General features: G+C 48.3%; 7 protein-coding genes across 7 annotated transcripts; 2 read left to right on the top strand and 5 right to left on the bottom strand.

The window, feature by feature from the left end:
- Positions 1-60: 60 nt before the first annotated feature.
- On the bottom strand, positions 61-2,139 carry BKA55DRAFT_647321 (putative zinc finger in N-recognin-domain-containing protein). Its single transcript, XM_046197226.1, has 3 exons — positions 1,873-2,139; positions 1,768-1,822; positions 61-1,717 (listed from the first exon to the last, which is right to left on the bottom strand). Exons 1-3 carry the CDS (start codon positions 1,995-1,997, stop codon positions 239-241), a joined length of 1,659 nt encoding a protein of 552 aa, XP_046047570.1. The 5' UTR covers positions 1,998-2,139; the 3' UTR covers positions 61-238.
- Positions 2,140-2,380: 241 nt separating this feature from the next.
- On the top strand, positions 2,381-5,466 carry BKA55DRAFT_573696 (MCM2/3/5 family-domain-containing protein). Its single transcript, XM_046193231.1, has 3 exons — positions 2,381-2,540; positions 2,605-4,924; positions 4,976-5,466. The coding sequence occupies exons 1-3, from the start codon at positions 2,536-2,538 to the stop codon at positions 5,225-5,227; spliced, it is 2,577 nt and encodes an 858-aa protein (XP_046047569.1). The 5' UTR covers positions 2,381-2,535; the 3' UTR covers positions 5,228-5,466.
- BKA55DRAFT_573695 (Alpha/Beta hydrolase protein) lies at positions 5,451-6,468 on the bottom strand. Its single transcript, XM_046193230.1, has one exon. The coding sequence runs from the start codon at positions 6,450-6,452 to the stop codon at positions 5,580-5,582; it is 873 nt and encodes a 290-aa protein (XP_046047568.1). The 5' UTR covers positions 6,453-6,468; the 3' UTR covers positions 5,451-5,579.
- Positions 6,469-7,179: 711 nt separating this feature from the next.
- Positions 7,180-8,603, bottom strand: BKA55DRAFT_664993 (S-adenosyl-L-methionine-dependent methyltransferase; the record flags this gene model as incomplete). Its single annotated transcript, XM_046197729.1, has 2 exons — positions 8,270-8,603; positions 7,180-8,223 (listed from the first exon to the last, which is right to left on the bottom strand). Exons 1-2 carry the CDS (start codon positions 8,426-8,428, stop codon positions 7,180-7,182), a joined length of 1,203 nt encoding a protein of 400 aa, XP_046047567.1. The 5' UTR covers positions 8,429-8,603.
- Positions 8,604-9,422: 819 nt separating this feature from the next.
- BKA55DRAFT_541249 (uncharacterized protein) lies at positions 9,423-10,541 on the top strand (the record flags this gene model as incomplete). The annotated part of the gene is made up of 4 exons (XM_046190359.1): positions 9,423-9,658; positions 9,727-10,139; positions 10,189-10,222; positions 10,274-10,541. The coding sequence occupies 4 exons, from the start codon at positions 9,423-9,425 to the stop codon at positions 10,539-10,541; spliced, it is 951 nt and encodes a 316-aa protein (XP_046047566.1).
- A 119-nt stretch (positions 10,542-10,660) lies between these two features.
- Positions 10,661-11,668, bottom strand: BKA55DRAFT_82838 (uncharacterized protein). Its single transcript, XM_046201646.1, has 2 exons — positions 10,925-11,668; positions 10,661-10,872 (listed from the first exon to the last, which is right to left on the bottom strand). The coding sequence occupies exons 1-2, from the start codon at positions 11,520-11,522 to the stop codon at positions 10,844-10,846; spliced, it is 627 nt and encodes a 208-aa protein (XP_046047565.1). The 5' UTR covers positions 11,523-11,668; the 3' UTR covers positions 10,661-10,843.
- Positions 11,669-13,392: 1,724 nt separating this feature from the next.
- Positions 13,393-15,954, bottom strand: BKA55DRAFT_82830 (uncharacterized protein). Its single transcript, XM_046201645.1, has 3 exons — positions 15,291-15,954; positions 14,357-15,227; positions 13,393-14,291 (listed from the first exon to the last, which is right to left on the bottom strand). Exons 1-3 carry the CDS (start codon positions 15,820-15,822, stop codon positions 13,472-13,474), a joined length of 2,223 nt encoding a protein of 740 aa, XP_046047564.1. The 5' UTR covers positions 15,823-15,954; the 3' UTR covers positions 13,393-13,471.
- Positions 15,955-16,296: the final 342 nt, after the last annotated feature.

The raw sequence follows: 16,296 nt of genomic DNA, 5'->3' as shown, positions 1-16,296 counted from the left end.
ATGCCCAATATGTATGTGGTTATGACCATAGCTAGAGACTTAAAAAGAGAGACTGTATTTCAATCAAATATTGTCTCGGACTATCTTTTGTAACCCCATTTCCGGTATCAAATTATGGTATGCCGCCTGTACTGTACACTACTCTTACACCAAACAACCCAACCGTGTATCCAGTCCGGTCAACTCCCCGCTCACCCTTATAGCATCAATATCATGTTCATGTCCCACATCCAAATGGTTAATAACCGCTCTGCTCCTTTCGCTGATCGCCATCACCGTTATCACCTCCCTCACCATCCTTGGCTCCAGCAGCTGCCTCCTGCATACCCTGCTCATCACCTCTCAGCTTGGCAAAGTATGCTTTGATATCTTCAGCACCAATGGCTTGCCCGCTCTCAGCGAACTGCTGGAAGAATGGCTTGAGTCGCTCCTTAAGGTGGTTGTACGCCATAACACCCTCAATGGCCCGCACGCGGTCGACGTTGCGAAGTGCGCTCTCACCACGCTCGAGAAGACTGCCACTACCATGTGAACCACCACCGTTGCCGCCTGCTTGGGAGCCATTGTCGGACAGAGGTGGTTCATAGACTTCTTCCTCTTCCAGGAGTTGAGGGTGAGGGTTGAGGTTGGGATAACAGGATGAGCAGCGGCAGAAGGCATCGCGGAAGTCTTCCTTCATGAAAAGCGAGAACTGGCTCTGGGGGGCAGGAGGGAGGTTGTTCAGCTTACATGGGAGTGTATCTGTTGATGATGTCTCCGCGGGCTTTGCATCTTCAGGTAGGGACTCGCTCTTGACACGCTTAGCTTCTGTAGACTCCTCGGCATCATCTTCGGCCTTGCGCTTTCGTGAGTCCTGAGCGGGCTCGTTGGTAGGGGTTTGCCCAGTAGTAGCAGAAGACTCCTCTTTGACAGGGCCAGCCTCGACCTTTGTCTTGGGGTCGGCTTGGTTAACGAAGACTGCTGGAAGAAAGCCTGAAGTACCAGCGTAGCGCTTGATCCAGGGATGCGCTTCAACACACTTGTAACAGAGGAAGGCTTCGAAGGCATCTTCCTCGGGAAATCCAGGAGGCATGGGGACGTCTTCATCGTCATCGTCTTCCTCAGCAGCAGGGTGGGCAGTACCGTTCGTCTCTCCAGGCTTCTCAGCAGAATTCTGTTGCCCCTCTTCGTTACCCTCGGTGATCGTCATCAGCTTGCCTTCGCCAGCATTCTCTTTAGTCGCCTTTTTAGGCTTCTCCATCATCTCGAACCAGTTAGGTCCCATGCCAACAAGACATCCTGGATGATACCAGTCTTCGCCGCATCCACCTGTTTCAGTTGTTCCCAGACCCAGACACTGGAACATTGTACCCTTCTGTTGGAATGGATCATAGTCGCACTCACAACCGCAGAATCTATTGCGGAAGTTGTGATTGTACTTGTTGTTCACGTCGGGCTCCTCGCAGTGAACCCCGCCTCGAGTGTTGGTGGCTTCGTTCAATCGAAGAGTGCATGGGCTTGTTGAAGGAATTCGCTTGGTACCGCAGTCACATGTGAAGTTGCGCTTCTGGAATATCTCGACGAGGGTGTGTTCACCGTGACATTGAATGGAACAGGCATAGCAGACACCTGCGGGGGTCCAGTCGTCGCCTTCTTTCGCTGGGGGAGGATTGCAAGTCAAGCAGGCGAAGACAGCTTGTCGCAGAGGGCCGAGGATTTTGGTGCATGTATCAATGCTCTAGAGAATCGTAAGCGCATGCCACGATTGGGAGAAGAGTGGAAACATACGTAAGGCAGAGCCTCGCGGGCATCAGCTTCAAGAGCTTCCTGAGATCGAATAAACCTAAGAATTGTTAGAGTACAATCACAGGTTCAGAGTAATTGGCATCCTACTCGGCAGCAGTTTGCGATGTCTCCGAAGTTTGCGATTTTCCAGAAAAACTATCCTTGCGCCCTCGAGATTGCTGTTGAGGCGCATCTTGCGCGGGCGCAGAGGCCGAGGGAGCGTCTGCAGACATGATTGCGATGGATTAAATCGTAAGTTCTCGAGTATTGAAGATAAATGTGGAAAACAAAGAAACAGATGAAAGGTGGCAATTAAATGATCGGATGACGGATTTGTCAGAATTGATGGGTGATGCAAGGTTTGATACTTGTACAAGTACAAGATGAGGAGAAGGGTAAGCTATCGACAGTGCGACAGTACAGCTCGAGTTGGAGGTTGCGAAGCTTGTAAGGTGTTATAATAACGCGAGCGATACTCAGTGGCCTTATGGTGAGGCATAGGTCGAGTAATTCTGTCGCTCTAAGGAAACCACTTTACGCGTGGCGCGTCAGTACCAATCAATTAATGCGTCAAGTCGCGCCTTGATACGCGAGATTACCCCTTGTCAACTGCACCCACTTTCATGCTGTCGTTTCCCTTCCAACCATCACCACAAATTGAGCCCCTCAATCGTGACACTTTCAGTTCAAACCGAACTTTTGGTCTTCAGAATTACTCAGATACTCTATCACGATATCACCAAATCTAGATATCTTTGAAGAGTTGCAACCATGAGGTTTGTCTTCCCAGGGCGTAACTCACCACTATCCGAGAAAATAAAAAAAGCTGACCACTTCAAGTTCCCCGCTACACCCATCTTCGGCTCGTCCGAATAGAAAGCGATCACGAACAGGAGGAAGCGATGGCCCTTCACCAGCAGGCTTCGGCTCAAGTCCCATGCCTTCTTCACCCCCTGCAGAGTTCAGCATGGCACATGGTGTCGAGGACGATGATGACATCGAGGAAGAGGCCCAGATCCAAGACGATATTGATGAGCTCGACGAAATGGCAGAAGACGACGTCGATCTGTTCCGTGAAGGCTACGAGGCCGATTACCAAGATAGAGAGAATGACATGTACGAAGGCATTGGTATTGACGATGAGGGTGATTATGACGAGATGAACCTTGCCGATCGACGTCGGCTAGAAGCTCAGCTCAACCGAAGAGATCAGGCTGTCAGACGGGAAATGCCTAATATTTATCTCGATGGCGATGAAGATGATGGCGATATTGATCTCACAGCTCAGCCCCGGCGTCGCCGTCACCATTACGATGAAGATCCCGACGACCTTATGGACACCGACATCATGGCCGAGGAACTCTCCCTCGAAGCACTTGCTGATGTCAAGGCTTCCAACCTTACCGAGTGGGTGTCGCAGCCCTCAGTCCAACGAACCATCAGACGCGAGTTCAAGGCTTTCCTCACATCCTACACCGATAGCTCTGGTTCATCCGTGTATGGCAACCGAATTCGAACACTCGGTGAGATCAACGCCGAGTCTCTTGAGGTCTCATACGAACACCTCTCCGAAAGCAAGGCCATTCTGGCTTACTTCTTGGCCAATGCGCCTCAAGAGATGATCAAGTTGTTTGACGAGGTTGCCATGGACGTTGTTCTGCTTCACTACCCCGATTACGAGCGCATTCACGCCGAGATTCACGTTCGTATCTTCGATCTGCCTGTACACTACACACTTCGACAACTCCGCCAGTCTCATCTCAACTGTCTTGTTCGAGTCAGCGGTGTCGTTACCCGACGATCGGGTGTCTTCCCTCAGCTCAAGTACGTCAAGTTCGACTGCAGCAAGTGTGGTGTGACTCTTGGACCTTTCCAGCAAGAGTCAAACGTTGAAGTCAAGATCACATTTTGCCAAAGTTGCCAGTCGCGGGGTCCTTTCACTCTCAACTCCGAGAAGACCGTCTACCGAAATTACCAGAAACTCACACTCCAAGAATCTCCTGGAACAGTACCTGCCGGTCGATTGCCACGATCTCGCGAGGTTATCCTTCTCTGGGATCTCATTGACAAGGCCAAGCCCGGTGAGGAGATTGAAGTGACTGGAATCTACCGCAACAACTATGATGCTCAGCTCAACAACCGCAATGGCTTCCCTGTTTTTGCTACAATCCTTGAGGCAAACAACGTTGTCAAGTCTCATGACCAGCTGGCTGGTTTCCGAATGACTGAGGAAGATGAGCACACAATTCGCAAGCTATCCCGCGACCCTAACATCGTGGACAAGATTATCAACTCGATAGCACCCAGTATCTACGGACATACTGACATCAAGACCGCCGTGGCTTTGTCGCTTTTCGGCGGCGTTGCGAAGGTCACCAAGGGTGCTCATCACCTCCGCGGCGACATCAACGTGCTTCTCCTCGGTGATCCTGGTACAGCTAAGTCCCAGGTTCTCAAGTATGCCGAGAAGACAGCCCACCGAGCTGTGTTTGCTACAGGGCAAGGTGCCAGTGCTGTTGGTTTGACGGCCAGTGTCCGAAGAGATCCTCTCACCAGTGAATGGACATTGGAAGGTGGTGCTCTGGTGTTGGCTGATCGTGGAACTTGTCTCATTGACGAGTTTGACAAGATGAACGACCAAGATCGAACATCTATCCACGAAGCCATGGAACAGCAGACCATCTCCATCTCCAAGGCCGGTATTGTCACCACCCTGCAAGCTCGATGTGGTGTCATTGCTGCCGCCAATCCTATCGGTGGACGATACAACTCCACTGCTCCTTTCTCTGCCAATGTCGAGTTGACAGAACCTATCTTGTCGCGTTTCGACATCCTGTGTGTGGTGCGAGACACTGTTGAGCCTGAAGAGGATGAGCGTCTTGCCCGATTCATCGTCGGATCACATAGCCGAAGTCACCCTCTCAGCCAAACTGAGCAGGACTCGATGGAGGTTGAGCATGACACCCAAGCTGAGACACAAGCCACCAACGGGGCTCGAAAGGCTGAGGGTGATATCCCTCAAGAGTTGCTAAGGAAGTATATCCTCTACGCACGAGAGCATTGTTCACCAAAACTCTACCATATCGATGAGGACAAGATTGCACGACTCTTTGCAGACATGAGACGAGAGTCTCTTGCGACTGGCGCCTATCCCATTACAGTAAGTCTTCACCTGCCATGTCTACACAGCACCAAATACTAACAATCTTAGGTGCGACATCTTGAAGCCATCATCCGCATCAGCGAAGCTTTCTGCCGCATGCGCCTCTCAGAATACTGCTCATCACAAGACATCGACCGCGCCATCGCCGTCACAGTGGACAGCTTCGTGGGTAGCCAGAAAGTTAGTTGCAAGAAGGCTCTCGCGAGGGCGTTCGCCAAGTACACGCTCGCACGACCTGGTACTCAGAAGAAGGCTGGTGGTAACAGCCAAGCGAGACGGCAGACTGCTGTTGTCGGTTAAGTGAGATGGTGTGTTGGTGTGATGTTGTAATGAGAATGGGTGTTTTGGCGAAGAGGTTGGGAATGGATATCAGCTTTGCAATGACGGCTTGTATGATTGAGTTGAGAATACCTCGTATGTAGATTTAATGTATCATGAGATTAAAATTCACGATCATAACATGAGGAACAATCCCGTGTTCACAGAATTGCTCTTGGCATCATGACAAGTTTAGATGCAACAGCTCGACCAGAATGAGGTAATTCTCATATTGCTATGTATTGAATATGCATATATATACATGAAGAGAGAAGTCTGCTCACACCTCCTTTCCGTTTCTAAACTACTGCTGCAGTATAATTGACCTCTAGAATCAGGGGATTGGTGTTTCAAACCACTCCTCAACAGCCTTTGTGAACTGATCAGGATCCTGAAGCGGCGCAAAGTGACTCACTCCAGTCAAGATCTCGATGTGACTACCATTGATAGCCTTGTGCAACTTCTCCGGTACATCCCTGTTTACAGCTTCCTCATGCTCAGCCCCAACAACAATAACTCTCGGTCCATCGATAGATCCAAGCTGCTCATCCGTGAACTGGGGAAGTGTAGCCTCCATCGTGGCGACCTTGCTGCCAAAGAGAGTGAAGTTGGCGTGAGGCTGTAGCTGGCCATACTCAGTACGGCAGCGAGAGACAAACTCCGAGAAGATTTCTGTGCTTGAGAATGTGGAGTTGGTCTGCTCGGGGTTGGCTGATCCTCCAAAGATAAATGCCTTCTTGATGGGTTCTGACATGACAGGGTCGATGAGTGCAGCGAGAGTTGTGATAGCACCATCAGACCAGCCAACGACGTTGTACTCGAATATACCATGGCGCTTCAGTAGATCATTGGTATCTTGAGCAAATCCTTCATAGGTAAAGACATCGTTCTTGTTGAAAGTTGAGCGACCGTGGCCTCGACGATCTAAGGCGATGACATAGTATCCGTGCTTAATAAGACGAGAGATGACGGATCCAAAGTATGCAGAGTAACCTAGACCACCATGATCCATAACGATAGGAATAGCATCTGGTTTCTTGTTGTACTCCTGCATCCAGAGAGAAACATTGTTGATTGGAGTTGTCCTGTAGTTGATAGGTGTTGGCAATTCTGGCGTGGGTGGGAGTGTCAGCCAAATTGGCTTCTCCTGACGGGTAGCCAGACCGTTGGCGAGAGCTCCAAAAGCGAGCAGTTGTTTGAACAACATTTTGAGTCGATTGCTGATTCTCTCAACCGTAAGTCAGGGGCTGTAGAGGCATTATATATTTTAATTGGTGGTCTAAGCTGTAATACGAGATGGGCTAACTAACCCCAGTCAATGCTCAACTGCCGAAGAGCACGGCTGTCAATGGAAACTCTAAACTAGGGAGCATAGTAATGTCATTTGAAAAAAAAAACGCTATGCTGGGATATCCTAGTCGAAATACTGTAATCTCCTTGGTGGATAGTCGATCTGTATGGCTTTTCGACGCCGTTGCAAACTCTATCTTTCGCTTAGCGGACAACTCGGAGTCAATGATTATGCTATTACTGCGCTTATTAAAGAACCCTCGTAATCTGATTGACTTACCGAGCCTTCCGTAGTTACTCTGTTATGTACGTACAGTATTTGTGTTCCCTGACGCTCATTGAGCTTATGATAGGCCGAGGAATGTTTGGCTGACAGCAACTTGAATATCTTCCTATTGGCTCACCCACTATGCAGTTACTCTACACTCATTCGTCTTACTTGTTGGCCAAACATCTATTATCAAGAGCTTTGAAGAGACATGTTGGCACAGGGTCGTGTCTCTGCTGTCACTTGCTGTCATAGGAAGGAAAGAAGCATTGTCAGGCAAAGATTTAAATCTCACTTCTATTATGTCAGCACTGTCAAAAATAAAACTAATCTAGACATCCAGGAACTGCAGCAATTCAATACGAAATATGAGTTCTTAGAGTTTTCTCTCTTCAAGTGTCCTGTCGGAACAAGGTAGCATGACTTCAATGACACTCTCTGGAGAAGCAGCATTGGAGTAAATATCAACAACTTCAAGTCCTGCCTCTGTCACAATCGCTCTAAAAGCCTCTTCGGTACGCTCACAGGCCCCGCCAATATGTCCCAGCATCATCATATCCATACTCGTAGCAGGCACAGAAGGGTTCTCCTCAGACAAAACTATCTCGTTGATGAGAACTTTGGAATACCCAGGTTTCAGTGCCGGCTTCAGGTTCTTGAGAATCTGCACTCCATTCTCGGCTCTCCAATCGTGTAGAATAGAGTGCAAGAAATAGGTTCGTGCGTGTTGAACTTGTTGGGGAGTGAAGAAGTCGTGTGTTTGGGTCTCAAAGGCTGATTTCTCGGTCACATCTGCTATGACTTCTGGAAGATCCTGGAGTATCAACCGGCCTGGTGGTTTAGTACCATTTGAGAAAGATAACAGGTCATGGCCACGGCCACCTCCTACGTCAACAAGAAGCACATCACTGATGGTCTTATCAAAGCCAGAAGAGAGACGCTCTTCAACAGGGTAGAAAGTCCACCAGTCTGTGTTTCCAGCTCTATACACAGACATGAAGGATCCAAATAAGTTGACAAAAGGAGGATTTGCTGCCAGCCAGTCGAAGAAAGGCAATGACGAGTTATGAGCATATTGGTAAGGACCGTCTGTTAGTCCAGGGTGCTGATAGTTGGCCTGCTTAAAGTGTTCCGGGAAGTGGCAGAATGACTTTGCTGCTGCACGTTGACAAAAAGATATGCTATGCTGGTAATTCTCCAGTGCGAGTGTGTTGGAAAGCGCTGTGGCGTGCCAGCCTGTAGACTTGGAGAAACGGACAACTTTATGAGCGACAAAATGTCTCATGAAACGCTTCAGCAAGGGCCCAGCGATGCCGGTCTTCTCAGAGAGTGTTTCGGTGGTGAGCCCATTCTCGGCTTCTCGCAGAAGTTGAAAGATTTTCTTGTTGGCTGCTACTTCAAGACAACCACCCAGAGAAGCCTACTTAAATCAGCAACAGGGCACTGGTCAGTAAAGTGCTGCGCACAGTTGCAAACCAAATACGCTGTATAAAATCAGTTGGAGTTTCTAACTCGGCGAGAAGTTGGCGGTTGAGGTCGAGAAGAGTCTCTCTGGCCCCAAGCTCCTGCTTGTCATGTGATGCAGCCGCATCCTGCATGCGTTTGATGATATCCGAGGGTACCATGTTGTTGGTAGCAGGGAAAAGAGAGAAAAGGGTGAGCTGGGGAATCAATTCCGTTGGTGTGGCGATTCAAGGATCTTTTAATCACTCGGGGAGGATCTATCCTTATGCTTCGTCCGCAAGCTACAGGCTCATGGTACGTTTGCATATGACCTGCTATTAGAGGAGATAAAAAGCGGAACGGCAAACCAATTGTAACGTTCAAATCTGTGAAATGTGATATATCCTGGAACCAACATGTTTAACCCCTGTTTGTTCATCTGCAGAAAACCAGTGTTTGTCCCAAAACCACGCCATGGGCCGCTTTGTCTCGTATAAGATAAAACGGTCTAGAATAAAGGGTTGTTTCTCATTGGTAGACTGCAAACCAAGAAATGCAGTGATAGCATCATATCTATAATGTTCTTGACAGTTAGTGCAACCAAGAACCCAAACTCTCATCATTCGATTGAATCAAGAAATATGGATCGGCAGCAATTTCTTGAGTCATATTTGCTCATCCCAGTTCAGTTGAGATACATGGCCCCCCCTAGAACTTGCATAACCAATCCCTCGGGTGACTAATATGCGCATGTTGTTGGTTGTTACAATGTATTGTCCCCCGTCCCCAGTGGATCAACTCGACATATCCGGAGCGACATCTCTAACTGCAGGGGTTTTCTTCGCAACCAACAACCTTCAACGTGTTTGTCTGTTGGTGCATTATATCTCTTCATGTTTGGATTTTCTTTTGTTGGACTGTTGGTTTGACAATTGCAGGCATTTTGCAAGGTCAGGCCATAACAGGAGTGACAAAATGTCCCTGAAAAGAAAGTCCCAAAATTGGGTATTAAGGCTACATTGACAATTGATTTTCGATTCATTGTCTTTGCTCTTCATCTGATTCTCATGATTCTCTACAATTAATAGTTTTTTTGCTCTTTTAATGGATTCAAATAATGTTTCAACCGATTCAAAACAGACCAAACTCTGCCTGATAGCATGGATCTTCACCGGAATGGCCATCATCACCGTGCTGACCAAGCTCTTTACAACAGCCTTTATATTTCGTCGGCCTGGCTGGGATGACTTGATGATTGTATTCTCTTTGGTTGGTAGTATCGTTGCGTCTGCTCTGGTACAAACTTCTGCGGATCTTGGCTTGGGACGTCACACAGCAGCTGTTGCTTCTGAACCTGGAGGAGCTCAAAGAATGGTCAAGACAAAGGTTCTTCAGGTGATCGGCTATCGCAAGTACAACGCTTTCCAGTTACCAGTGCCATCGCTCATACATGTCTAGCCTTTAATATCATGGCCTACAGTCTTCCCAACGTGGCCATCGTGATCCTCATCGAACGACTCGTCGGCAAAACGAAAACCATCTCCCGTCGATTCCTCCGCGTTGTCGTAGCTATCCAGATAATCCTGGCCTTAGCATCAGTAGTCATCATCTTTGTTCAGTGCCGACCGACCAAGATGCTGTGGGATCAGTCAGCAAAAGGAGAATGCTGGAGTCCGCACGTCTTCAACTACACGTCCTATGTCGTCAGCAGTTTCACTGTCTTTACCGATCTCGTCCTTGCGATCGTACCTATACACGCTTTCTGGAAACTGCAACTTAAGCTGCAGGAGAAATTGGAGATTACTTTCATGTTGGGGTTGACATTTCTCTCTGCGATTTTCACCATCATCAAAGCAACATACTTGGATACGTTCAACGATAGAACAGACCCATGTAGGTGAACAGCGCCACGCTATTTTGGACATCAAACTGACCGCTATAGTGTATAACGTTGTAACTTTGATCATCTGGGGCCTGTAAGTATTTTCTCTGTCTATCCAAACGAGACTCGAGTTAACATGAACAAGAATTGAGCAGAACGTAGTCATCATGGCGGCAAGTGTCCCAACTTTGAGGCCACTCCTCCGACTTATCAAAGACAAGCACCCGATGCGAAGTGCTGTTGGATACATAAAGAGCGGCAGCGGAACTGATCCGAAGCACAACGCATCTATCTCGGAAATGCCTTTAGATAATGTTAAGCAAAAGACGGAACAAGAAAGTGAACCAAGTTTGGAGAGGCATAGTTCCTCCGAAGAGTTGAACGGAAGAAGGGCTACACCAAGATTCGAGTAATACAACTGGTTCAGGCATGTATCGGAAGGGAGATATGTATCATCATAAAAGGTTTACTGATCACTCTAGTGAGGTAAGGGTCTCACGAAATATCATAGACAACTCAAAGTACTTGAAACATTAGATTCATTCATTATATAGTACCCTCGCCTTCAAGTCATCCAGTGACCATGAGATAGCGAGCCCAGTCCTAATCCTTTCCTGAAGATGATAGTTCATTACACATGAAGGGTATGGCTTGACCCGAAGCCTGCCCATATTCAGGAGTACCTGCCCCCTCATCGAGTAGACTCCCAGCATCCTTACTTGGCAATGATGATGTTGTTGTTGACTATTGAAGAGTTAGCTTTTGAGAAAACAATAAGCTCGAGTAGTTCACTTGCCCTCTTTAGAGATAATAGTGATCTGGGGCTTCAGAGCAGCATCGATGAACTGTGCCAGGTTGAGACCAGCAATTCCATTAATAAGTCCAAGGTTCAGGTTACCAAGGTCCAGTCGAGACAGCTCAAACTGGTCAAAGATACCAGTCTCGGCAATAGCAAGCATGGTGGAGAGTTGCTGGAGCTGGAGAAGAGACTGGAGGCTGAAGTCTCGAGAGGCGAAGAGATCTTGGAAGACGACGACGTTGAAGTTGTTTCGCTGGCTGAGGACCTGGAGCTTGCCAAGGTTGAGCTGGTTGACCCTAAGGAGGTAGTTGAGGTCAACTTGGCTGAAGGCAAGGCCGCCACGGTTGAGACGATCATCCTGGCGACCACGGCCAGCACGGTCCTCTCGGTCCTCTCGGTCCTCTCGGTCATCCTCACGGTCGCCTTCACGGCCCTCCTCTCGGCCAGGCTCGCGCAGATCAGCACGTCCGTCCTCACGGTCGCGGCCGGGTGCACTCTCGTTGAGAGCAGCGCGCTCTTTAGAGAAAGTGAAAACACCGGGAGCGGCGGTGGCAAACGCAGCAGAGGCGATAACAAAGAAGGCGGAGAACTTCATCTTGAAAGGATTGAGAAGATGGTTTTTGTTTTGGTTGTGTGTTGTTGAGTGAGTGAGTGTTGGAGTTGGACAGTAAATATCAAATGGGTATATGAGAGTTTTGAGCACAGCTCTAAGGGCGAAACGGTGGAAGGAATGAAAGCCGACAAGAGCACAGCTAAGGAGTTCAGTGTTAGTAAACTTGTTGTTTAGTCAAGAAGTGTTCAAGACTCACCTCTTTAGGAAATGACTGGTAATTGGAAGGATGGACTGGATGATGATTGTGAGATGAAGAATCGAATTATTTCAGCGGGAGTCCTTCCCTATCTTTATAGAAAAGCTTGCTGCAAACATTGTCAGCTCAGATTCAATGTTGTTTCTTGATCGGACCCATTTCATCCCCAGAGCCGTGCTGGCCGAGAATGTCAAAACCGCCATGAAGGACCCCTTGTCACCGGCAACATCAGAGGCCGGAGCTAGCCCTATGACGATACCATACGAAAGCGTAATGCAATGTCTCATAATACCGATCTGGCGTGGTAGAATGCAACATGTCCCCGGAAGTTGGAACGCCAAGCTGGGCTCTTTTTCATCCGTTCAATTCTTGCAGGGATGAAGTGTCAGAGCTTCGAGCTTGCAAGTCTCCGACGAGAGAACAGAACAAGCGGAGCCGATGAAACTATAAGAGACAACTGATAAAGATCAAGGCTGAGTTTCAGATCTCGACTTTCAACTGGAGACTTTTCTCTCCAAAAAGTTAAGGTTGGGTTTATGCTTCTTCGATCGACAGGGGTCTGGTGCATGCCCTGTCAGAGCGTAGATGGTTGGCGTCTCAACCTGTCAATCAGTCAGCAGGCATTAACACGGGTAGGTGAACAAATGTCTCAGGTTTGTGACGGAAGAGCCATCACCGAGAGATACAAAGTTGCTCATTGGCTATAATTTCCTGAAACACATTCAGAACAAGAGCAATTGAGTCTTGACAAACTCTGTCACTCCATCAGTCGAACGAATGAAGGGAAACTGCCGTTGCTGATCCTGGACTCTCGACTTCAACGTTTGAGAGAACCAGGTGGCGAGTCGGGGATTGCTCAGAGGAACTACCAAGAGGTCGGGCTAGATTAGTGAAAATTGCCACAGGGTAAATGGCTGTTAGCAGCAAGCCACCTCCTAGCAAAGATCTAATTTGATCCTTGGACGATATCACTACAGTTGAGGTTCCGAAACTGTGAGCATGTCAAAGCTCCAGTTATCGGCCTGGAGATCCCTTTGAATCTGTACGAGAGCTTCAAGCTCTTTTCTGCTTGGCTGAAAATCAAAGTAATGCCATCCCCGGCCGACATATCGGAAAACAACTACTCACCATTTGACCAATGAGGGCGAGGGGAGATTCCAACGACCAATCCTAACCAGTTAATTGAAAGGTTTGTGTCCCCTTTGCCAAGTTTGCCTGACGACGACAAACTATCCATAGTATCCCAACACCAAACAGGCAGGTGTTTGTCGCCGCCAGTACCAGAATGCTACGAAAGGGATATGATGATCATCTGAGGTACAAGGTCATGGTCCTGAATGAGTGTGCATTTAGTCATTCATTCATTTGAAGAGAAAAGTCATTGTGCTTCGAGGAGAGGGCGACACTTTCTTCCTCATATCTATATCGGGCGAGCAGTGAGGTATCAGAGGAGGTAAACCCATATCACTTTGATCTCAGGATCCTTCAACTCAGTGTTCAATTGCCAAACCAAGAGTTTCCCCTTCAGTTTCTCGCGTTCAGTCATTTTCTATCTTCCGCTCTGGTGATTGTGTTCGCCATATGCTACGCAATTCTCCAGTGGGATTCTGCTCTCGCGAATGCAAAACAAACATTCATCTTGAATGGAATTATTGGATCCACTGACAGTAGGATTAAGGAACAGCTGCCGAAACGGAGTCTCGACCGCTTCAAGCTCGATTGGTAAATATATGCACTACGCTTGAACCACAGTAGTTGTATTTGCTTGCAACCTCGTCATCACACCTCTGTTGACCAATCCCTCTCCTCCAAGAGTCAGATGTATAGACCCTGACTGCGAAGCAACATCTTGCCCCGACGACAATCTCACCGATGACACCTCAGCATGGTATCGAGTCTCATCAACTCCCACAATACCATTTATCTGCTTCAAATCTGGCCTAGGCTCTCCCAATTCCTTCAGCTGACCTCCAATCTGCGCCAGGGCATCTGCATCAAGAGTCCCCGTCCACGTAGGAGCACGCCGGATGAACCACATCAGCGCGCAAAGTGCCACAACCTGGAGACCTATCAGTGTAGTGACAGTTACCATCGCCGCCAAGTCCTTCTTTGGCTTCATGACTGTAGTTCCCGGGTTATAGAAGATGGGGCGGTTCTGGGATAGCGAGGCGGCGGTGGTGAGAAGGGCTTCATTCGCAAAGAACATGGCCTTTTCGAGCGCTTGTGCGGTGGCCTCTTCATTCTTGAGGCCGTTGAAGTAATTGTAAATGACGTCCTGCATTCTCGGCGTATTGTTACGATATCTTACAGAACGGCTGCACCAGCCCAGATCGTAATTACGCTGCATCATTCCAAGCATTGGAAACAACGAGTTCTCGCAGATGTTATTGATGGTCTGGTTGTAAGTGTCACGATCAGCATCCCTGGCTGCTTGAAAGAACGATGAATTTCCAAACATAGCCAGAGCCACCGTCATGAGTGGACCAGGCACAGGGGGGACCTGGTAGGTGTAGCTTGATTGATCACGATAATCTTTCAGTTCTTCGTCCGAGATTCTAGTCAGTGATAAGTGGTTAGCCAGGGACGGAAAAGGGGACATTGTAGCTGGATGGGTACGTACTCTGCTGCTGGATACCTGTCACCTGGAAATTTGCGATCCCACTGAGGGCTATCGATATAATAATCGTTGAACTCGTACTTGAGTTCTCGCCAGGAAGGCCACTCATCACGTAAGGGTCCAGGCTTTCCGCCATTTGCGTCATTCGGGAGCTGGAACCACCCTCTTCTTGAAACGCTATCGCATCTGAGGACGTAGCTATCATTGTTGCGATAAACTCCGTAGCTGTCTTCACTTTCAGGAATATCCCATTTCATAGACAACCACAAAGTCTCGTTATGTTCTTGTTTGTCTCGACTTGTGTTCCAAGCCACAGTGTCATAACTTCCCTCAGCACAAATTTCGACATTCAGCCAGCCCTCGGAGAAAGATGGCGCGAATGGTTTGTCTCCTTTGCACTCTTTCGGTAAATCTTTGGATAAGTAACACTTTGCCTTGGAGTCCATCCTGACTGCGTGATGCCGATAAACTCCAGTGGCGGTACCGTTGGCGACAGAAGACGCATAATATAGTCGTTTGCCTTTATCGTATGTCGACTTTTCGTAGTACCACTCAAGAGTCCGCCTATTGTTCATGTAGTAGTTTGGGTCTTCTCCAATGGAAGCCTCATCAGGCCATAAGTTGGTTTGGATATCGTTATTGGCGGAGCTGAGTAGCTTCTGGCTGGTCTTCTTGACGACAACGTCTTGTGGACAGAAGTTCAGATCGATGGGCTCCGCGTCCCGCGCAATGACCTGGGTATCCAGATCCTTGAAAGGATATTTACAAGCTCCTGAATCGTGATCGTTGTCCCTCGCGGGATGCCCTTTGCACGTCACAACGCTGATTCTTTCGTCTCGGACTAGGATGGCTTGAATAGGCGGCTGGATGGCGGCTGTTCAGAAAAGGTCAGCATGGGGGATTTAAGGTGAAGGATCAGGGTGTAGTCTGGACTTACTGACCAGGATGAGAAAAGTCGCCAGCCAGAGATACAGTGATCTTTCTGTACTCTTGAACTTGCTTGGAGGTTTGAAGAGATATTGAGGGTTAAGCCATTCTCTATCCGCCAGCGTAAACAGCTGCAAGACGCTCAATTTCTGGTCTGCGTTTCGACGCTGGGTATAGACAACCGCGCCATGAGCGAGGAGGCCAGAAACTATTGGGAGTCCAATAACACTTGAGATTGCAGTGAGAGAGCTGAGAGCAACTCGCGATCTGTACCAATTGTCCACGTTTCGGGGGGTTATTGATCCCGCCTGGTTGAAGTATGATTCCTTGTCGATAGGCCTAATCATCAAAACACAGGTAAAGATCCACGGCAGGACGAGAATAAGGAGATAGAACCCGAAGATCCATAATGAGCGTTTGTAATAACGAAGGACTTGCTTGTCCTTTGCTAAGCTCGAAGATTGCCGTGGTCGACGAGGCTCACCATCTGGATCATTGGTGAGAGTAACCACCGACCTGAGTTCGAATTCTTGAGGACCCATAGTAAATCAGGGGTCTCGCATAAGGAGCTGGTAGATAAGGTTGAAGATCGACGGGATTGTGGCTTCTTTTTAGCATGGACATATCGTGTATGCCAAGCGTTAAGCTCCAGGGGTTTCTCGCCCGGCCATCGCATTGCTGTCCTATGTGAGCCTAGGCTGCGGCAAAGGCGCAATTTCACGCGGGTAGAAATCCCACGCTAATTCAACGCTGCTGTAGAAGATCAAGGGATGGTCATTTTGGCTGTTGTCTTTGGTTAGAGTTGTTTTAACTGGATATGGGGTAGAGCGGGTTTATCAGGATTAGGTCGATTGCGGCCGCATTCCCATCTAACGTCAAGTGATATCGAACGTCGACTCCTGGCTGTCGGGGATTCATGTGTGATGTTGGTGCACACAGTTTGTTCTTCCTACATGTTCCCAAGCTAGCCAAGCCAATTTCATCTCTCGATTGATTCAGAATCTCTTTCGAAACCC

The sequence above is a fragment of the Fusarium redolens genome, assembly GCF_020744475.1.
Source record: "Fusarium redolens strain MPI-CAGE-AT-0023 chromosome Unknown BKA55scaffold_11, whole genome shotgun sequence".
In the NCBI taxonomy this organism is placed as follows: domain Eukaryota; kingdom Fungi; phylum Ascomycota; class Sordariomycetes; order Hypocreales; family Nectriaceae; genus Fusarium; species Fusarium redolens.
This window is presented reverse-complemented; position numbering and strand designations above follow the sequence as displayed.